Source organism: Taurulus bubalis (genome assembly GCF_910589615.1).
Source record: "Taurulus bubalis genome assembly, chromosome: 1".
Taxonomy (NCBI): Eukaryota; Metazoa; Chordata; class Actinopteri; order Perciformes; family Cottidae; genus Taurulus; species Taurulus bubalis.
Window position 1 is genome coordinate 35,341,193 of NC_136589.1, and position 23,186 is coordinate 35,364,378.

Sequence of the window (23,186 nt, forward strand, 5' to 3'; positions counted from 1 at the left end):
TACACACGAGGCGGACGGAGGAAGTGTCTCGACAGGCATCCGCCACCTTCGAGCAGAAACATTACCCCAGAGCCATGTCCGTGGCCGGTGTTCAACTCAGACAAGATGTAAGTGTGACACCTAGTGGCACTGGCGGTCATAACGTTGTGCTTTCATAAATGCAAATGATCATTATGCGATTGGTGGCACCTAAATCATTTCTGAAAAATACATCCGTCTGTCGTGAGTGCATCACAATCAATCCTAATTTGAAGAAGGCCTGTTCGTGCAGGAACACGCACATTCAGCATTTTAATTAATCACAAATGCAACCTAAATTCCATATATACATGACCTGGTTTGTCCCTTCAGGCCCATGGTGAAGAAATGACATTGTCATGTGCATTCGTAGCAGCTGGAGTATCTTGCACCAGTCATTTAAAGCCATAAATCCTGAGGCCAACGTCAGCAGGGGGTTAAGAAGTTTCTGGGCTCCAAGTTCTTGGCAGCTCAAGGCTCCACTCCATATTGAACTCAGATGGAGCCAAGTGTCCTCAGACTCTCTGGTGGAGGGTGAAAACACCCTATCTGGAGAGATTGTTTTCACAGTATGCCGAAAACTAATTACAAGCAATAAATTAATTTCACGCTACTGCTTTAGAATTAATTGCATCTTTATAGAAGTGGCTGGAAGTGATGGCTCAAGCAGCTCTGATAAGGGTGGACACACACAAAGTGGTCTATTGAATTACGTGGCTTATCAGTGCCATTGCTTCACATAATGGGTGCGCTTGATAAAGCTCAAAGAAGCGGTCTGAGGCTCTCGTTTGTTGTCTGCTTTAATTGCCGCGAAAGGTATTTTTTGTCATGCAGCTCCCACGGCGCACGCACACCATATGCTAGGACAGCTGAGCATGTTGTTTCGAGCAGTTGGGATTTATGGAAACGTTTTATTTCGTGCTAACTATGTCTTGTGTGGAAATGAAGGCCCATACGATATCTGGTATACCTCTGTCCGTCCTGGTTCTCAGCTTGGACTTCCACGATACATTTCTCACCCGTTGGATGGTATTCGCCCATCAACGAACTGTCAAATGAGCTTTTGCTGTCCCAAGTGACGACGAGGTCTCAATGCTGTGTCATCACTGGGCCCCGGTTGGTTATTAACGATAGAGAGCATGAGCTCAGGGTGGAGTGCATTGCATGGAACTCTTCAGAAGTGTGTCCCCGAAAGATTCCCAGGAATTTGAATCCCTGCAGCAGATTCATGGCAGATATTTTTTTACACACAAAAGCTTTTATTTCTGCAAAGGGTAGTAATTAAAAAGAAATATAAGACTGTTTATTGGGAAAATAGGGTTAATGGAACTGCCGTCTGCGCTTGGAGTGCCTTCTTTAGATATTTGGGTTAACTGCTTATTTCCATTATTTTGAGTTAAGTGACTTTTCAAGATGCTCCTAATTGGCCCCGGTGGGATTTTGAGCAAAAAGCCCTTGATGTTCCCATCTCGTTCACATCCTCCCATAACTGTGACAGTATTATTGTAATTTGTGCAGATAATATTGTTGTATTTTTAAACGAGATTCCAGTGTTTGATCTTAGCGAGAGACCAATTTCATTCCAAGATTTCATTTCTCTATTTTTTTTTTCTAATTTCTGTTGTCATCTTTGATACTCATCACCACAATCACCACAATCACACAATCACATGACAGAGATGTCCTTTCTGAACCCTCTAATTATATCGCGTCAGATTTGTAATTCCTCACACTGCTCCATGATCTGCATGTCATCGAAAACAAAAGTGTCTTTCTTTCTTTTTTATTCTCTATACATTAATAATCTCTATAATGAGATAAAATAAGATAATCCTGTATTAGTCCCGCAGCAGGGAAATGTACAGGATTTACAGTAGCATAGTGTAAAGTACAAACAAGAGGCGTAGTAAAAAGAAACGTATTTTAAATAAGCAATAAAAAAACAGTAAAGAATCCACAGAAATTTTTGGCCAAAACACAATAACATCAATAACTCATGGGGGGATTTAGTTTGGGTTTCAATACATTTGCTATACTGTATTATTTATTCATGGAACTCTGTGCTTAATAGCTTGTTATCCACAGAATGTCACCATTTTGGACAAGTCATCAATAACAGATTAAAAGTGACATTGATTGGACCCTACAGTGAATTTCCTGTCACTGGGAAATCGTTCTCAAAGATGAGGGGTGTTTTTCTGGGAACAAAATAGTCGCTCACATCGAGGTGCAGCTTAACTTTGGGGGCAACAGGTACAGCACTGTCAGCGTGGTGGAAATGACAGAAAAGGGCCCAATGATGCCGTTTAATACTGCAGCTTGATCTGCAGAGGACTGGAGGTAAATATTAGCCAGGGCGCGTGGATCTTGGCAGCAACACCGCTCCCTTCATATTGTGCAAGCTCAGAGGGCCACACCCGGTAAATCATTCACCACAGTACACACAGAGACACAATGAACAACTATTTCACTCTCACATGTTCTATCGCTCTGCCAAAACTACACAGTTAAACTACGTGGAAGGCTTTTTTAAATATTTCAAATTGATGCTATTAGAATCCTCCTGTGACATCGGATCCAAGCTGCGAGTAAAACCTTCGGTGCTTGTAGTTGAGTTTGAGTTCACTTTAAAATACTTCCAAGCCTGTTCAATAAAAACTTTATTTCATTCATATTATTCAAAATTCCATTCGATTTAAGTGAGACTTAAGTGAGGCAATAGCAAAAAAACTACATCTGGCACATTAGCACAAGTTCACCAAGAGACACATTCTTTAATAACCATGACAAGTTACAACTTCCTCAACTTAATATATACACACATTGGACAATTACAATATTCCCTTTTAATTAGCAGGTTCAAGGACATTTCTTTTTCTGCTGCGCTAAGCCTTTTCTTGTGTCTGGTCCGTGTGGTATTCAAACAGGTGCAGGCAGTGTCTGTAACACCTCACTCGTCACATTCACGCCCTTGTGATGACTTTCACAAGACTACTGTCATTATGTTGCAACGACCTCGATGACACACAGGGCTGAACCTACGCCCATCCAACGGTCAAGCGCTGCGGAAGAATGCGTTTGCAGATAGTGGCAGTGTGGATCGGAAAACCGGTGAACACTATCTACATTGTTGCTTAAAACCCATAAATAAATTCCAAAACATGTCATTTTAAAAGGATGTATGTTCATGTAAAATATGAAAGAAACTGTTTTATTGCCTTATTTAATTTCCGGCATTTCTTTTTCCTTAAAAAATATATCAAAACTATAAAAAATGTAGCTAGCAAATCTAACCTCAGCCACACAAATGCAAAATTGCATCTTTTACTATAAACACTGATGATTAACAATAACCAAGATACCCAAAGTCGTCACTCATACAGTAGACGGAACAAAAACCCAAGTCTTCAATTCAAATATCATTTGACATGTAAAAGCAGGTGTAGATAATGGATGAGCGACTCCAAAGGCAAACAACACGTAAAACACACAAAGTAAGTACGACTGACTGCGTCTGCATAGTTTTCAGTGCAAAAAGACAAACAAATAACAACGGCAAAAAGCGACAGCAGAGCGATGCGCGCACACCGACGCCACCTGCGTGTTCTTTTTCTTATTCATGTTCAGGGGCACACCAACCATTCAGAAACAAAGGCCTCTCTTTGCATCGGGCACAGTGACGAGTAAACACCGTTTTGGTATTTATTTTGTTTGCGCTCCTGTCGTTCATGTCTTTCTGCAGACCTCTCCAAGAGTTTTGAACTTGGGTCCGAGCGTGTTCAAGAAGTCAAGGTTGTCGTTGTCGCCAATGTCACTGCAGCATCCCACGGAGCCGGCCGCGGAGCCCACCCCCTCGAACCCGTAGGCGTGGACGACGTCGTCCGCATAGCGGCCGTCCTCCTCCGTTCCAAAGTAGATCAGCTTCTGCAAGATGAGGAAGGGAGAGGAAGCGCGTTATTACTCGCCGTGGAGCGAGCCTGAGCGATAGGAGTGGGAGATACTACACCGTGTGATAATGCAAGACCGCTCAGGATATGGCTGGCGGTCAGATATTACACAGAGAAAAAAAAAATCTCCTCACCAAGAAGTTTGAGAAATAATAACGTTTTACAGGGGATACCATCGCGGCTTGGAGAACACGGATTATATTACACAGGAGAGTTGCCTAAGCCCTTACAGATAACAAAGAAGTTATTAAACCTCAGAGAATGAAAGGTGTACACATCTGAACACTTTTAATTCAGACACTGTTTGTGCATCCCCCCCCTTACTATAAATACATATATTAAAAGTCTTAACTTTTTCTTACTGCAAAAAGAACATTACCTGGTGTAGATAGCGGCCATTTGTTTGCCAGTTTTGAAGAAAGGATGAGTCCTGGATGAGCTGTCTGTTGTCAAAGCCTTCAGTGTTGCTTGCGTAGTTTCCTCTGAACGACTGAGCACCAAATTGGTTGTACTGGCCAGAGTAGAGCTGTTCCATATCGGATGTGACAAGGTCGGAATTGTACGTCCCGTTCTCGTGGATGCTTTTGCCTCCCATTGTGCCGTTGCTTGTCATCCATCCCGGGCTCGCCCCAAAACCCTTAACGGAGCCTTTAGCTACGGATTCAGCCCCTGTAGTGGGAACATTGATGAGACTTGAATCCTGCGGAGAGAAGAAGAAGAAGAAGAAGAAGAGAAAAAAAAGGCAATCAAGTAACAATAAAATAAATGCAGCAAAAGAGAGGGGAAAAAAAAGGTTTCTTTACAAGGCAGTGGGCCCGAGGCAGCGCTTTCATTATTATGTTCTTACCACTTCTTCACCCGGAGACTCTATGTTTGATTTGAGCAGGATTCCACCACTGTCTCCGACATCTTCGAATACCCGCTTCTCTGGCTTTGTTGCACAGAACAATGCGAGCAGAAGGCCTGCGAAAACAAAGCGAGTATGTTTGAAATACAGTATGAAAAGAAGTGCATTATATAACAAACAAGTGTTCCACGCACGTGTGGAAGGCATCAAAAGAGATTGCATTACGGCATTATACACTGTGTATGAAACTACCACGTGGGTTTGCTCTGTGGCTGTTACGCAATACATCTGCAGTGGCAGAACCTCGAACTTTCTATCTTTCTATCCTACTTTCTTTCTTTTTGTAACTGCTGGGGGGAGACTCACCGAGCAATAGGAGGAGGAACAGCGGCAACAACATAGCCAGTAACGCCATTGGCCCCAATGACACAGAGTGCGGGTTGATGAGGCAGGCTCCGTTCCTGCAGCTGCAGATCCTCACTGTTGCCGTCTGTTGTGTACCAATGCCTTGCAGATCTTTCACATCCAGGAGGACAGTGTGTTTTCCAGTAGGAAGCTCTTTCATCTGCTGCAACGTGGCTGCTGTATCTGAGAAAGAAACACGTGTAAAAAAAAAAATTAGGAAGATTCTCCAGGTTTCTCAAAGAAATGGCAACGCAACACTTTAAAAGTGAGAAAAGGTTAATTTTTTTCCAGGACAGATTCAAGCAAGTGTTCGTTATGTTTAAATACTTCACACAAAGATGTAATTTCGTATATATATATTTGTTTTAAACATAACCCACTAAAACAACAGCAAAACAATATCAACAGTCAGTATGCAAAGTCTTCATGCATTACTACCCATGCAGCACATTCTTTGTCTCAAGAATCAACACGTATGCTCTTTATGTCCCAACCACATTAGGTGAATTTGACAAGTGATGAATATGAATATGTCTAATGTAGAATTGTCCTAGATGTACAGTTTCGTACTAGAAAATAGTGATGTCGCCTAATGACAAATGGCGGGACAAAAGACCTTTGCAGCGCTTTGGAACAGTGTCAGCATTACCTTGTTTGTCCACCAGGGAGCATAGGTTTATACATCTTTAAAGTGTTCCACTCAGTGATATTATGGATGCAATTATTTATTTATTTTAACTAATCTCAGGGATTGTCATAAAAAATGTTTAATGGTAAATGGTAAAATGGCCCCTTTTTGTATTGTTCCAGTGCTGGAAAGTAACTAGTTACATTGACAGAAGCACTGTACTTTTCATGTTCTGCTAATTCTTTGACGGTTCTACTTTTTGACACCTATTTAGCTGTAGTTACAAAATGGGCTCGAAAAGTATGATGATCAAGTAAAATACCTGCATCAATGATAATGATGATGATAATGATAATAATGATTGGATAAATATTTGGCCACTTGTAAATGCAGACGTTCACATTTCCCTCAGGACAGGAAAGAAGGGAAAGTCATTAAGCCTCAAAAATGGATTATCAGTCAAGCTGTTAACAATCAACTTTACACCAGACTCTGACTCTGAGATAGTAAATATTTCAATGAATAACTTTCCTTTTTGTTGTTGTAGTTTGCACATTTCTTACAGGGCTTTGACCGGACGTTTGGATAATGCATTGCTGTTGTCGAGCACGTTTACTTTGTCTAAAAGACACTCGAACAAATAGAATACAACCACCTACCATTAAAACTTGTCACAGACCATTTGCCGTCATGATCACTCGGCAAACTAAAGCTGAAGGGGGAAGAAAAGGGACTCTGGTCGTTGTCCTCAGCCACAACCACAACCGAGCCGAGCTGTCCTTCCTTCTCGCACACCACCAACTCGCTGGTGGGGATCATGGGTACGTTGTCGTTGGCATCCTCCACCATGATGATGACTGTCCCTGTTCCCGTCTTGGAGCCTAAAATACATGAGAATTATATGAGTATTTTTTCCACAGTCGCATTATGATATCACTTTGAAAGTGAACTATCAGGAATAGGAGACCAACATTCACCGTCGCATCAGACAAACGCGAGTCACCGACTAGTCACAACACATCGTGTCCACAGTTGCTGTGAACAAAGACTCGCTGTTTGTTCAGACAGATACCGGCGAGGGTGCAGCCGGTGTTTGTTAACAACAACTCTACCAAGAGGCATGGCGGTGACGTCTGTGTCGATTTGACATGCAAGCTAAACACTTTTCCAAAGCTCAGTTCTTGGTTTTGGATATTTGCCAAAACCACAACGGAGACGAGAGTGAGTTTATGAATCGGGGAGTGTGACGTGTGATTAAAGAGGTACATTTATTTATCAGTCAAGTGATGCAGAAATACGGAAGTACAGGAGATGCACTGGAGCGAGTGTAATCATATGTCCCAAAAAACATGGAATGGGTTCGCATTTTTGCACTTCCGGATTCCTGTCCCTCGTGTTTGTTTTTTTCTTGAACATGGAATGTGCAATTTGCAAGAGATAAGGTCTGTGGTTTACACAAGCTCAAGACAGGCAAAGGTTTTATTCTGAGATATTAAATCTGTCAGTGAATTTTGAAGCTTTTAAGTGTGTAAAAAAAAAAAAGCCTGTAAATGGCTAAACGAGACGCCATCGCCCCGACCCGTCCGCCTTCACAGCCTCGTTGTTTGTGTGCGGTTTGTTTTCTATAATGTTCAGGCTTCAAAAATAAAAGTGGTGCTCCTTTGTGAGGAAATGGTGTATGTGTCATAAACTTGTGTTTACCACAGAGCTTATTTTCTGCAACATTTTTAAAAGTCATCCCTTGCGCCCCTCTATGTCAGCATGTTTATAATGCATGCCTTTATAATAAAACAGCTTGGTTCTGTATGAAGTGCCACATATGCAGCATTTACAAGGAACTTACTAGCGTCAACAGCCCTCATGGTGATGTTGTAAATTCCATCCCGGACAAACGGTGACTCTCTGTCGATCGTGTTTGCCACCCTCAGCTCCCCGTTGTTTTTGTCCACATTGATCCAGGAGGCTGGGTCTAAGACCTTGTAATACCTGAGAGAGGATGGAAACCCATACGTGTGTATCAGGAACACATTCTTCAGTTCAGCAGTGAAAGTCTGCCCTCCGGTGTTAGAGAGTAGTATAAAAGAAAATTAGGGTCTTGAGCATTAGCTGCAATTGTTTCTGCTATCAGCTGTACTGCACCTTCGCTTCAGGACATAGACAGAAATTAGGGTGGCTTACTTGATGCCGCTGCTGCTCTTGGTCTCGGGATCCATAGCGGTGTAACTCCCTATCAGCGTGTCGTTCGCTGTGTTCTCTTTGACGCTGAAGCGCACGGTAGGGGCGGAGAATGCCGGACCCTCGTCTTCATTGAGGACAGTCACCGCCACGGGGATGGACAGCCATTGGGCCTTGGTGCCCACCAGGTCGGCTTGGTTCTGGGCCGTGATCTCAAGCTGGACGTTTTGGTTCTGCTCATAATCTAAGGGCTGGAAGAAACAGGGAGGGGGAGTATTGTGAATACAAATGTATTCTGACTGTTTATTAATGAAAATATGAAATCTCACTCACCTTTGAGATATACAGGAGCCCCTCGTTGGTTTTTGGGTCAGTATCGATTCTGAAATTTCCATTTTCATTTCCTTTCGTGATGACAAATTTGGAAACCCAGTTGGGTGTGGGTTTTAAATCCTTATCGTCAACGGGAATTCGAAGGACGAGTTTTCCATTTTCGTTTTCTTTGACATTGGCTGCATACTAAAAGGACACAAAAAAAGTGTGTGAAGTAAATCAAGTAAAACAAAACACTGAAAACAAATACTTGATTATCATAAAACATGTACATATATTTTTTTTTAAAGTAACCGCTTATCACTTACAGATGGTTTCATGAAAGTCGGTGCGTTGTCGTTGATATCGCCCACAGCAATGGTTGCGGTGCCTGTGTTGAACAGACCGTTTGTTGCGCCGTCCATATCTTTGATTTCTACGATCACCATGTACTTGTCTTTTATCTAAAAGAAAGAGTGTGAAAAAAAAGGGTTAAGATGAGGCAAGAGGCTAAGACAAAAGTGTTTGTATGATTTTCATTTTCAACAATTCAGAGTAACTCATTCATAGTGGTGCTGGCGCTCACCTCTCTGTCCAGGGTGTTGGTTGCTGTGGTGATGACACCTGTCGCCGGGTTGATGGCAAACATGTCCATATCTGTCTTGAGAGAATACCTGATCTTGACGTGGAGGGTTTTAGCTTGGTCTCTGTCTATGGCGTTCACCTTCCCAACCACTGTGCCTGTGGCGTAAAAACATGAATAGCAGGTTTATTATCGCCTCGTAAGGGCCTCATAATGCGGGATTACTGGCGCTTTTACTTCCTGTTCCTCACCTACAGCGCTGTGCTCGAACACAGTGTATTCCAGGGAGTCATTGAATGTCGGAGCGTTGTCGTTCACATCATCCACCTCTATTGTGATGGGCAGAGGATCGTCCGTCTCCTGCCCGGTGTTTATGTCGAAAACTCTGACTGTTAACTGTGACGAAAAAAGTCCATTTAAAAAAGAATTGTCATTTTAATGAAAGATTAGCCATTCAAAGGGCCTTTCAGCCGATGTGCAGCAGTGTCAGGGTCGAATCAACATAATAAACGTTTTTCGGCTCGACAACTAGAGTGATTGGAAACTGTTATTCGATTCATTGTTCAAATCGTTTTTTAGGCAAAAATAAATAAAAAGCCCCACATTGCTGTACCCAACTTCTTCCGACATTTTAATAGACCGAGATCGCTCCTTTGAGAAAAGAATCATCAGGTTAACTGAGAAGGAAAACACTCATTGGTTATAATGGTGTTTCACACTCACAATGAACTTTGGGAACTCCTCGCGATCAACTTTGGCGTTCAAAAACAACATCCCAGTTCTGTTCAGGGTGAACAGCCCAACTGGAGGCCGGTCGACGCCTGGTCCACTGGCGGTGTAGAACACGCTATGCGTGGCCTGCGAGTCCGATACGATCTACGACAGAAAACAGCAAATTCAAATGTATTCAAGCCGACACCGTTAAAGACAAAGTTCAATAGACAATCTGGTGGTGCAGGTATGCAAAACATAATCACTACATAAAGTCAGTGCAAAGAAATGTGTTTAATTAAACTGTCTGGGTGTGTATCACATAATCTGGGTGGAGAAAAAAAAAAGGGAGGGGGAAGGAGGAAAATGTGTGCGTTGCAAATGCTGCGATAAACATTGAACATAAATAAATTAAAATAAAACCTTCAATATTATACACTATAATACTAAAATAGCTTATATTTTTAGGATCAAGGTCCGCTAACGTTACCATTTCAATTCTTTTTGGATAAAGTCCCTCCATGTTCTCCAATATGTTGAAGGGTGGGGGACTCCAACGTCTCTTGGTGCGTCTCAGATAGAGGTTCTGCACCTGGGACATGCGAACAGGTCAGAGGGTGTTAAAGACAACAACAACCACAACAAAACAACAAAACGACAAGCAACATGACAGTCTGACATGTATAAACTTGCTATAAAAGCATCCACAGCGCTGTAATAACCTCACCTTCTCTCTTTTGTACGATGAGCTGTAAAGGTGGACGACCATCTCATGTTCCGCTCCGCTGTTGTCTCGAGCCCACACAGAAAATGTCCGCCCTGCCGCCGACACCGACACAGACTTTGCGGTTTTTATCACCCCGTTGCTCAATACCACGAAACTCGGGTCGCTCGAAGTCAGGCGCGTGGATTTGAGGTCGCAGTCGGTGACTTTAACTGAGAACCGAGAGTTGGGTGTTATCAGGCGGCTACAAGTCATACGGATTGTGCGCGAGGCAATGCGGTTCGGTACAGCCCGCTGAGTGAAGTGAGCACACCTGTTGTGACGAAGACTCCAGCTGGAAGTGCGTTGGCCACAAAGATGGACTCGGGTCTCGGGATCAAACACGACTCCACACCGGACAGGAGCTGAGGCGGAAAGGTGGGGTTAAAAAAAAGAAAAGAGACGCTTATCGGAAACAAAGAATGAGTCGAATGGATAAGAAGTAGCAAAAACAATAAAATGCAACAACACTCGTTACATTCGTGTCGGCAAATACCTCCAGCAGCATGTAACCTAAAACGAAAAAAAAAAAACTTACCAACACCGAGCAGATGTGGACAATTAAAACATTCGCCATTGTGTGAAGCACTTTTTTGACGGACTTGGTCCGCGGGAAGGAAGCTGAACTCCACCGACGCGAAGCGGTCCGGACGGTCGACGGGGTTTTGGTTGGTCTGCGCTCAAAAACCCGCTCCTGAAGAAGACACTCGTCCGGTCCCGCACTTGTTGCTCTGAACGCGGCGGCGGGGCGGGGCCGGCTGGAGGAAGGTGGAGGGCCGGGCAGACTTTACTCTGAGCCCGCGGTATCTGTCGCTACTGGCAGTGAGTCAACAGGCAGACACACCTTGGACGAACCACACCCAGGCACTCACGGAGCCTCCCTGTCGAGCTCCGCAGGCGAAAGCACCTTTTTGGGGGCCGTGCTTCGCGCTGTCGTGCGTAACGTCAACTCCTTAAAAACTTTTGCTTTTGTTTAAATAAATATACACATAGACATCTTTAACTTCAGCCAGCAGGGGGAATCATTCCTGTGCCCTTGTTGATGTACTTCTGTAACATTTCAGAATGTAGAAACAAAGCTGAACACTATCATTTCCCATGGATTTGTGTTATTATTATGGTTGTGCCTTTATGAGATAGCAATGTCTGTCTTGCAGGGATATTACGTTGATGTGTATGAATGCAGAGCAGGTGCTTTTAGTTGTGTGAGCTACTGAGGAAAAGTATTTTCGAAAACGTTGCTTTATCTTTGGTATAATTACTTGTTTGTGTATCTGCTTGTTTTCCTGGTCTGTGAAAGTTCTCCCGAGATTGCACAGAAATTTACCTCTGCATACTCATTCCTCTCTCTCTCTCTCTCTCTCTCTCTCTCTGTCTCTCTCTCTCTCTCTCCTGAAGCATCAGAATTGGGCTCACTTAACCTCACAGGAATGTGTGCCGAACGAAAGTCTGGTGTGTGTGTGTGTGTGTGTGTGTGTGGAAGGGGGAGGCTCTCTACTCCCACAGCGAAAGCGCTCACTATCTCTATAAACTGCTGATAAAAGGGAGAGTGGTCAGAGCCAGCAACACAACAAGGCCCCTGTCCTTTACATCGTGTCCCACAGATGGGCCCTCTGTAGTGGGGTAGGCGTTGTCACAAAGTGAATGAGGAAGTCAGGCTGCATGGACCTGCAACAGGAAAGGTGAGAAAAATGTCAGGAAGGCCGCTAGTCATGGGCGTGGACATAATGAAAGGGCTTGGTTTTGCTGGGAGTCTTCCGAGCAAATGCAAAACAGACTCGCCGAAATACCACCCTGTGTCACACCAAAGCTAAAATGAAAGTGAATTACGGCCGCACTCGGGCTCCGGTGTGAGTGTGGAGTACACAGAATAAGGTTTGAACGGGTAAACTTTTTTCCTGCTTCTGACACACTGGGGTCAGGTCGGTCACTCCGGTGCTTCATGTTCTGTTCATCTCCAAAGCATTACCTCATGACTTTGGTTTTCCTGCTGAATGGTGCGGTTTGGAGAAGGCCAAACACGATTCATTTCTCTGGGAAAACTTGTCAAGAGAAACAAATGTTCAAACGTGTACAATTCACCGGTTGTAGCAAGCACATCTGTTTTTGGCATTGTTGTTACCTTCCTGATGACGCTGCATGTATTAATATGATGTTGCGAAATCTAGTTTAAAATAACGCAGTAGGCTGCCAGGATTCAACATAAACGCCCGAGGGCTCATACATGATGTTTTCTGATTAGACATCAACGATCGTTCCTCTCCAGGGTCTCCAGGGTCGTGACATTGTTGTCTGACTGCCAACGGTTAGTATTAAGTTGCTCAGTGGTGCTTCTATACCAGGGAATGATGTGACTAATAGATGACGGGTCATCTGGCCGTCATTTGCTTGTAATACGCGTGTAATCAAACGTCACAAAATATGCCCTCGCCAGTAAAGTTCCCAGTTTATTGCAGCCAGGCACACCTATCTGAAACATCTGCTATGACTGCCCGCGCAGTAAATACTATGCCCAAGTGAAGGTTGTGTGTTCTGTGGAAACTGTTTTTAGCGAGGCGTTGACCTCATGGTAATTATTTTTTTCTTCCGTGGAATTGTGCTGCATGAGAACCTTGAAAATCACAGATGGCCGTGGAGAAAGGTGTCAACATGGTCATGATCAAGCCAAACAATACGATTCGAGTATGGAGTTGAATCCAAAAGAGTTTCCACAAAAACTGTTCAATGCAGAGCTGTCATTTATTTTAGGGAGGTGTATTTGAATAACTGACAACTTATCTGAAGCATATAGAAAATCTGGATGGCCTACTATATCATATTTTAATTCAGCACTGTTCTGACTAGATCACAACCCATGCCGATAAGATAAGATCCGTGTCCTAATATACTTTACCTGTACATCGGCAGACAGTTACTGGTCTGTCAAAATAGCCATTACACACACACACACACACACACACACACACACACCAATAGTGAGATGGTTTTGGAATGTGTGTTTCTCAGGACACTGAAATGCGCTTGGGTAACTCAAACTGAACAAACAGGACAGCTCACTCCGCTGTACTTTCACCCACACAAAGCAATTGTTTGCCGGCCTCGTAAACCAATTCACCTCGATCAAGTCAAGTTTTGGATTAATAACGTTGAGACAGTGAAAGCATTTATTTTTTCCGAGGTGTTGCATACACTGCGCCGACGACACCGCTCTTTCACCTTTGTGCTCGTATTGCTGTCTGAAGAGTACGTGATTGTTCATAAATGCAATCACTCTCACTGTGAGTAAGACATGTGCACCGAATCCCAGTGAAATGTGAGTTTCACTGTCAGACTAATGTGTCACAAGTAATTTACAGTCACTAGGGGCCTTATCGCGCAAGATTTTGCTGATTCTGGATATTCCTCTCCCACATACACCTTTGACCATGGGGAGGCAAAGTATCTGGTATCCTAGCAACGCAAACTATTTATTTTCTCTCTCTCTCTCTCTCTCTCTCTCTCTCTCTCTTTCTTTGTAAAACAAACTCACCAAGCCTTACTCACATGCAGCCACTCTCCCACAGTCCAGTGTGCAGCTGAATGTTTGTGAGTGCTGGTAATTTCACAGGCACAGGTGAAGTTTTGCAGATGACTGTGAAGGTTGGGCCTAAAAGGCCTAAAAAAACACTAAAAATAAAAAGCAGGCTTGATCATATACTGCAAAGTCAAGACTGAAATGGCATTGTTAAGGATTGTATTTATTTTGTAATCCACTGTGAAACTGATGATTCATAATAAAAGCATGTTGTGGCCTATTCTGGAATCAGTTCCTCTCTGTCCAGTCAAGTTGTTTTCTCAGTCTAGTTGTTTTCTTCTTTTCTATCGCAGACAATAGGCTGCACAGAAACATTGCAGCTCTGCACACAGAGGACATGACCCCCTCCTTACTCCGCCTGTTATCAGCAGTGGCTGGTGAGCAATCGGAGGGAGGGAGGAACCGCCTGTAGCTGTAAAGTTCTTCCTACTCTCCCAAAGAGGTCGAAGTCTGCACGAAACCAGCGCCGGACTGCAGACGGAGTCAAACTGCTCGCGATTTCGCTTCAAGAGGAGGATTAACAACGTTTATATAAATATATATATATATTATTTTGTTGTTCACGCCGATGGCTCCACTGCTGAAATGCAGCCCTGTTGTTCTGCTGGCGACCTTCCTAGCCGTAAGTAAACGGTCCCAATATGTTACACTATCAGTATCGTGGCGGTAATCACAGGTGTGGCTTTTCCTCACGGGGCTCATCGAGCTCACCGGATCCCATTTGTGCGTGTGGCTCGAAGTAAGAGAGCATCGGGTTTGCGGTTATAAAAAAAGGAAAGGAAAGCAAGAAACAAAAAGAACAATAAATCGCGCAGTCTCTCCGTGTTTAAGCGGACCCTCTGTGTTGCCACGAAACGGCTCTTTCTTTATTTCCCTTTACAGAAAAGAAGCTCTCCATCTTTGTATCTCCTTTCGTACTGGGCGTACATCCCAAACACCATATATTATGTTGTGTTAAGTTATGGAGACTTTTGCAAAGTAAAAGAGAGGGTGACGGTCTTCACATTGATTTAAAACGTGTTTAACGGACCATATATTGACAATAGAACTCCATTTGCTATGTGCACACATTTACTAAGTTCTTATATATGAAGTTTTGCAGATGACTGACTCATCTATATATATATATATATATATATATATATATATATATATATATATATATATATATATATATATTATTGTATATATACAATAATAGGCCGTTCTGTGATTTGATAAATATTCATTCAGGCTATATTACACATGAATAGTGATGATCACGTTTTTCCTCCCCTTGTTTACCTGCAGCTGGTTCCTGTGGGGGCCGAAGGAAAAGGGCCAGTGTTACGGAGACTGAAAAGAGAGTGGATCGTTGCTCCCCGAAAGCTGTACGAGGCCAATGATTACACCGGCTTGGAGAGTATCGCTAAAGTATGTACTTGTTTCCTTTCTCTCTAAAGAATCCTATGAAATACTGAATATCCTCACTCTTCGTTTACATGTTTCCACAACCATGTTGATATTTATTGTCGGCACATGAATATCGCCTTGCTTACAAGTTATAAGTCTACTCCGTTGTCACATTGGTGACATCGCCTCACTGGTTTTATTACCGTGTATGCATCAACCCCCCAGGCACTGTTTACTGAGTCAGATCAGACTGACTACGTGACAAGGAGTGTATCTATTGTCTGATGTTTAGACAGACACCTACCTTTCCCATACAGCTATTGTTATATAATCATGGATACAATCATCGTATAATTTAATGAGCTACTTTTTGTGGTTGTTCTCATCAGAGAGTTTGGATGCCATAATATAAAAGTAGCAGTAGGATACCAATACTCCATTTTAAGTGAAAGCCCTGCATCCAGAATTCCCTTTAAGTAAAAGCACAGTAGTATACAAGTTAGTAGTAGTCAATGAAGAGTGGCTCCTGTCAGTGTAATAGTATGATATTATTATTGTTTATTTTTCTTTTATTGAAAGTTAAATCCATAACAATGGATCATATTTTATAAACTAATCATGTTGTGTATGTAAAATCTTAACTTGAAAAGTAGTCTGTAACCATAGCTCTTGAATACATGAAGTTAGGTGAAATATAGTGAGGTGGAGGTATAAAGTAGTGTAACATATAAATTCTCAAGTGCAGTATAAGTACTGTACATATATGTAGTACTTTCTACCACTGCACATAATGGTACACGCTGACATTCACATAAACTGAACGCCTCACACTCTTTAAAAAAAAAAGTATGTTACACTTTTCCTTTTAACTGGAAGATGTTAGATTTCCAGATCAAGTGGATTCATTTTGTGTGTGTGTGTGTGTGTGTATTTGTTTTTCAGATTCACTCTGATAAGGTCAACTACACAAGGATATTTTATTCCCTATCGGGGTCTGGTGTTGACCAGCCCCCTGAAGGAATATTTGGTATCGACCGTAACACTGGATTTGTGAAAATCTTTTCCATTCTGGACCGAGAGACGATCCCTGTCTATCACGTAAGAGCACTTAAACATTCCTTCCAGTCAAGCCCTCAAGTTGTTACAGGGAGGAGATGGTCCAGTAGTTCTGAAATTTCTTTTTGTAGTTAAAAGGCATCGCAAAATTCGCCGATGGGAGCAGAGCTGAAAAGGATATTGACCTCAACATCATTGTTTTGGATGTGAACGACTGCCCACCTGTTATTAAAGTACAGCAGGTCGGATCCGTCAATGAATCAAGTGCAGCAGGTATTTCACGACGCTCACAACACAATTGTGAAGGCTCATTATTTTTTTTGACCTGTACTCAAACTGATATATTAATAAATTCCTTTTGGTGCTTCTTAGGTACTGTTGTGATGAGAGTTATTGCGACTGATGATGATGAAAAGAACACAATAAACTCCAAGATTCACTACAGCATTGTGGAGCAGAGCAGCACAGCTGGGATGTTCTTCATCAACTCTCAGACTGGGGAGGTCCAGGTTCGACAGAACACTCTTGATAGGGAGGTGAGACACTTAACCGACCGGAAATTGTACAACAAATTATTTTCATTGGACGGTCTCTTAACTTCGTAACACAGTAGTGTGGATCCGTATCACATAGTGGTGAGTCCATTTCGAATCGTCACACTATGTAAAGACTCTGTTTTCCATCGAAAACACAATTCCCTGTTACCCTGTAGAGATGGAGGCATTTTGTGCATATCTAGAAATGTTCAAACCAAATATTAAGACACAATCATTCTCATATGAGTCAACAGGTTTTTAGCTGGAAACTTAGAGTCTAGAATGCAATAATCAGTGCATTGTATATCTTCTCTCTTCTTCAGAGACAAGATACATATAGGGTGCAGATACAAGCCTCGGACTTGAATGGACAAGCTGGAGGAAACACAGGAACTGGAGAAATTGTGATCACAGTTCTAGACATAAACGACAATATTCCAACCCTGGAGAAAGAATCGGTAGGTGTGACACAATCGCCACAAACAATGCTTTCTATTCCTTTTTTAGAAGAATGTTGTTCTAAAGCATCTGTGTGTTTTGTTTGCAGTATGAAGGGAGTGTGCAGGAGAACACTATCAACACTGAAGTGATGAGGATCAAAGCCATTGACATGGATCTGATTCACACTGACAACTGGCTGGCTATGTTCGAAATTATCTCGGGGAATGAGGCTGGCTATTTCAGCATCACTACTGATTCGAAGACCAATGAAGGAATTATCATGATTCACAAGGTAAGAGGGTGTGGTTCCATTTTGACGGACTGAAACTGTAAACAGTGTGACTCAACGAGCGGGGTAAACGTTATCACGAAAGCTAATGTGAACTGCATGCCCTGTGCATTATCCTCGACTCTGCAGGCCTTGGACTATGAGGAGCAAAAGTTGGTCAACTTGCAAGTGGCCGTTTCCAACAAAGCAGCGTACAGTTTTGGCAGCGGGGCTACAACTTCAACGACAACCCAAAAGGCCTACCGTGTCAATATCAATGTGATCAATGAGAAGGAAGGCCCCCGATTCCAACCAAGTGTCAAAGTGGTGACTATCTCTGAGGACCACACGACCGTCTCCCTCCAAAAAGTAATCGCCAACTACGCTGCCATTGACAGTGACACGCTAAAGATAGCCACCAACGTAAGGTACGGCCACATAGTGATAGACGCCATTAAACATCAGTTGTATAGATGGCTCTCTTTGCGACTTTGAATTAATGTATTGTACATGAATAGCTTGTTTAGTTGATTTTTGTCCTCACATGTATGTATTTTCATATTTATAGGTATGCTAAAATCAAAGATGTCGACAACTGGTTGATTATTGATGAAAAAACAGGAGATATCAAGCTGAATAAACTACCCGACAGAGAGTCCAAGTTCTTGATCAATGGAACATATTATGCCAAAATTATATGCATCACCAACGGTGAGTTCTGTCAAAAATGATCATTCTTCTCCAGGTGACTGATATGGTGCAGGTTAAACATGAATCTCTCTTTCGATTGGCTTCCAGAGGTTCCCTCAAAAACTGCCACAGGGACCATAGCCATCCAGGTGGAGGACTTTAACGACCACTGTCCGAAACTGACCGCTACAACTCAGACCATGTGCCTCGAGGATAACGTGATCTACGTCACGGCCGTAGACAAAGACGAGTTCCCCAACTCTGCACCGTTCGAGTTCACTGTGATTCATGGGAACACAAAGGAGAAGTGGACAGTGGAGCATTTCAATGGTAAGATCACAGCCACGCCTTGGCCAACTTCCTGTAAATCCGTGTTAAATGGGCATTCAGCCTCAGTACTCAAGGATTACATTAAAGAACATTTAAAGACAAATCCAGTAAGCCCTGCAAGCAAATTCGGATCATATCAGTCCTGGATAGTTGTATTATTATTTCTTATTTGGTTTCAGATGGTACAACTTTATGTGAATAACACACAAAATTAAGTTGCTACAAATTGATTATACTTTTAGCTCCAAAATCACATAGCCGGGTGGTTTGATCACAGAATAATTGCAAAAAGAATTGGAAAGCACTTTTTTTTTGGACTGTCTTAGTTTCAGGGCACTGCTATTCTGCATGTGTCATCACTGGCATAGCTGACTAAGGCACTAAAATCAAATGGAACCATCGTTCATTATAGTAGCCTCATCTCTGCTTTTCCTGTCATGACAAGTAAATGTTCGTTGGTTTTATCGTTTCTGTTTGAAGACAGTAAGCGTTGCCATACATAATAAGACACAAATAAACAAAACCTTTTCATAAAATTGTGATTTTTTTTTTTAAATGTGGCTCTTGTCTTTCTTTAGCGACCACAGCCATTCTGCGAGACCAAGCCAACTTGTGGCCAGGCACGCACAAAGTGGTCTTGGAGGTCACAGACCAGCAGGGAAAGTCGTGTGCTGATGTTCAGATATTGGACGTAATTGTGTGTAATTGCGACGATAGCACTAAAAGCTGTAGGTCGGCCATTACAAAGACTGCAGGTTTTGGAGCTTCGGGGGTCCTGCTTCTGCTCCTGGGACTGCTGCTTCTACTGTGTGAGTAGAGTATTACCTATTTGATTTCTCCCCCAGGTTGGTTAATCATCAACTTTCACCGACAACGCTGCCTAAACAGACATGTTGCAGCTTGCTGGGAAAGATTAAAGAAATTAGCGATCGCCTGCACTTTTTGAGAGAGGCAGATCATGACTCATGCATGAATTACACAACTATTTGTTAAGTTCACCTATGTCGTCAATGAAAGTAATTCACAAGAATGTCTGTTGACCTCGTGTGAAACTTGTATTTTTCAGTGCTGCCCCTTCTTCTGCTGTTCTGCTTGTGTGGAGGTGCAGCAGCTATTGGAGATTTCAAGGCCATTCCATTTGAAACAAAACAACAGCTCATCTCATATCACACCGAGGGACAGGGAGAAGACAGGGTACTTTGATTAGTACACAACACTGATACAGATATATTCCTTTTGAAAACATTTGTCAAATAAATTTGTCTAAAATGCTGCTTCTTTGACGGGATCTCACATTTTTCTTACAGGAAGTTCCTCTTCTACATGCGCCAGGGGATATTGATCTTGGCACAATAAATGTCAGGAACAACAACACCTATGAGGGAAAGGGATACCTAGGAGGACTGGTTGAATTAGGAGGCGCCGCAGGTGGAAGCGGTGCCCTAAACACTTCCATCTTGACATCCGAGAACATGAACATGTACAACCAGTATCGCCATTCCAGTGGGATGACGGGGATGGACCACATGGATGGTGGGATGATGACGGGACAAGGACAACGGTTTTCCCAGTACAGGGCTGGGGCCTTTGATGGGATGGCTCTTTCTGATGAGTTCCTTGGGGAGTATTATTCAAGTGTGAGTACATAAACACCGAAGTCCAATGGTTTTTAACAAAATATTAGATTTTTTTAATTTTAAGTTTGTTTTTATAACGAACATATATTCTGGTTCTATTTATTTGCAGAAATCCAATCATGCTGCACACCAATCCCAGCAGAAGGACAGTTTTCTGGTCTATGACTATGAAGGTCAGGAGTCCCTGGCTGGTTCTGTAGGTTGCTGCAGCCTTCTTGACAATGATAATGACCTTGCCTTCCTCAATGACCTTGGGCCTAAATTCAAAACCCTGGCTGAGATTTGTCAGGGGTCAACCCTGGTGACAGAGTCTGTGGATGCACATGTTTCATTCTCTTCACCCAGACCGGTGTCTCCCGTCTGGCCCTCCACTTCCACCCACACACATGTCAGTACTCATACAGAGACAATCAGGGACAGGGACAGGGACCATGTGAACATCAACACCCTCAACACCTCCAATGTAGCGTCTGGATTCTCCACCATCGTGCAGGAGGAGCGAATATCTGAGAAAGCCCAAGGTTCAGCCACTTCTCCCACGGTACATGTCCAAGACAACATTGTGATTCCCAGTCAGACGCTGCTCATACAGCAGCCCACTATGTACTATGCTTCCACTCCCATGTATGTAGTCGAGCCCAATCCCCAAATGGTGCTTGTGGCAGGGGGCACCCAGCAGGCAGTAGGTCAAGTCGGCCAAGTTGGGCTAAGTCACGGGCTGGTGCAGGTTGGTGGTATGCAAGGAACTCAGGGACTGGTGCAGGTTGGTGGTCTGCAAGGAACTCAGGGACTGGTGCAGGTTGGTGGTCTGCAAGGAACTCAGGGAATGGTGCAGGTTGGTGGTCTGCAAGGAACTCACGGACTGGTGCAGGTTGGTGGTCTGCAAGGAACTCAGGGACTGGTGCAGGTTGGTGGTCTGCAAGGAACTCAGGGCCTGATGCAGGTTGGTGGTATGCAAGGTAGTAAGGGTGTGGTCCTTGTAGATAGGCAAGTAGGAATGGGTGGAGTGGCGGGGCAGGTAGCACAAGGCCTTTCACAAGGAACCCTCTCCAGATCCAGGCAAGTGTTGGTGGTGGAGAATGGGTCCTCAGGTGGGGAGCAAGGTGCAAGCTTAGCACAGGTCATTGGCCAGACAGGACGTGTCATTGGCCAGACAGGACATGGGTCTGCAGAGCAGGGTTCAGAGATCAGAGGTCAAGGTTATCAGGTTCAAACTCAAAGTTTTTCACTGGCTTCCCATGGTTCTACGGGGTCAAATGAGGACTTTGCTCTGACAGCCACACCCAGATTGCAAGGAAGCCAGAGAGTGGCTGTGCAACGTAAGACGGTCTCAGTCACTGAGAGAAATATTGAATCTAGTACAAGAGCATAAAACAGCCTTTTTGTTTCGCATATCCACTATTGTCACACTTGTTTTGACATATACATATATATATAAAAGTGTATGCATTTCTTGGATGCTATCTGCTAAAACAAACATTAGTTGAAAATGCAGACTATGCAGTATTAGTGTCAATTATAAGATTGGGACAAAGCAACGGATTGTAAGAGGCATTGCATGACTTCTCTTGTCACACTGCAGCCGACTGAAAACATTGGCAAGTGGGATTTCCCTCTTTCTCTTTTCCCAAGAAAGTCCGGTTCTACACCAAATGACAGCCCTGAAGGTACTGTATTTATTTCAAGTACAAAACTTGAGTGGCTTAAGGGTGGGAACAGCTAAAGTAAACATAACTAGAGCTTGAGTAAACAAAAAGTACAAACCTCTGACCTTATCTTCTCACCAAAGGAAAACTGGAAAAAGCAGACTACAAACAAAAAAGGTTACCCGCCCCTACATCTCCAGTTGTAAGTGTCAGCTATATTATGATCCACTTGTGTACTCCTAGTCCCACAAGGTTATGATAATGGGTGTGAAAAATAAAAGCCAAGTTCCCAGCACCTGGCAAATCGTCACGTCATTGGTCCGGATTAAAATCTTACTTTTTTGCTCTCCCAGATTACAACAACATTTAGCATGGCGCTCATGGAATCCTAATCTTTAGTCACTTGACACAAATTCTGTTAAAATGACTATAATTATGTCGTAAGTCGTTAGTCTCAAAGTGGTGTAGCAGAGGTAGCCACAATAAAGTTGTGTTGATCCATATACGGCTTTGAACACTAGATTCAGTGCTCTAAATACAATATTGTCATAGTGCGGTGGGATTCTAAAGATGACTTTGGTGGTGTTTTATATCATTCTAGCTTTAACCATGCCATGACGACCCTATTTTTACAAATGTATATTTTGCCGTAGTTATTAGATAGGCTTTAAATATGTTGTTTTTATCGTGTGTGTGTGTGTGTGTGTGTGTAAAGGTAAAGGTAACATACATTGGGCATAGTAATCATGGATGAGCTTGCCAAGCACTGAAAACATTAAGTAGAAAGACTCTGACATTGCTGTACTTGCTATTGATGTGTTTGTATTTCCATCTGTAGTTCCTAACTTGCTGTATGAATATTTCAAAGTGTATATTGCTTTAGAACAGGGCGGCACTAAAGCAGTATTGGATATGATAATGAGGATGTTTAACACTTCCTGTCGCAATAAAATCAAATGGGAAAAAGCTTTTGTATTGACCCTTTCTGTTTGGTTTGTAACAAGTTCATGGAGGGCAGAGGCACAGTGTCTTAGTTTGAAGAGACAATGTTTACTAATGCAATATTTCGGTCATCTAGCTTTCAACAGAGAGGGCATCATTCAATGAAACTCTTGTTTTGCAATGCAAATTAGGCGTAAAACAAATATGTCATTACACTGTATTGTAGTCTTTTCTGAAAGAGTTTGATGTATTTATATGTTTTTTATATGTTTTGATATACTGAGT

The 23,186-nt window shown here is 42.8% G+C and overlaps 2 protein-coding genes across 2 annotated transcripts; one reads left to right on the plus strand and one right to left on the minus strand.

The window, feature by feature from the left end:
• Nucleotides 1–2,660: 2,660 nt before the first annotated feature.
• Nucleotides 2,661–11,035, minus strand: dsc2l (desmocollin 2 like). Its single transcript, XM_079218531.1, has 16 exons — nt 10,928–11,035; nt 10,664–10,754; nt 10,354–10,562; nt 10,117–10,218; nt 9,639–9,791; nt 9,167–9,311; nt 8,919–9,073; nt 8,662–8,796; nt 8,354–8,539; nt 8,024–8,271; nt 7,689–7,831; nt 6,505–6,726; nt 5,179–5,400; nt 4,813–4,928; nt 4,345–4,665; nt 2,661–3,942 (listed from the first exon to the last, which is right to left on the minus strand). The coding sequence occupies exons 1-16, from the start codon at nt 10,964–10,966 to the stop codon at nt 3,745–3,747; spliced, it is 2,685 nt and encodes an 894-aa protein (XP_079074657.1). The 5' UTR covers nt 10,967–11,035; the 3' UTR covers nt 2,661–3,744.
• Nucleotides 11,036–14,484: 3,449 nt separating this feature from the next.
• LOC306735222 (desmoglein-2-like protein) lies at nt 14,485–22,908 on the plus strand. The gene is made up of 15 exons (XM_079216673.1): nt 14,485–14,585; nt 15,254–15,376; nt 16,298–16,453; nt 16,543–16,684; nt 16,784–16,947; nt 17,271–17,405; nt 17,495–17,680; nt 17,807–18,084; nt 18,225–18,367; nt 18,455–18,676; nt 19,255–19,485; nt 19,743–19,870; nt 19,984–20,313; nt 20,423–21,080; nt 21,297–22,908. The coding sequence occupies exons 1-15, from the start codon at nt 14,532–14,534 to the stop codon at nt 21,683–21,685; spliced, it is 3,339 nt and encodes a 1,112-aa protein (XP_079072799.1). The 5' UTR covers nt 14,485–14,531; the 3' UTR covers nt 21,686–22,908.
• Nucleotides 22,909–23,186: the final 278 nt, after the last annotated feature.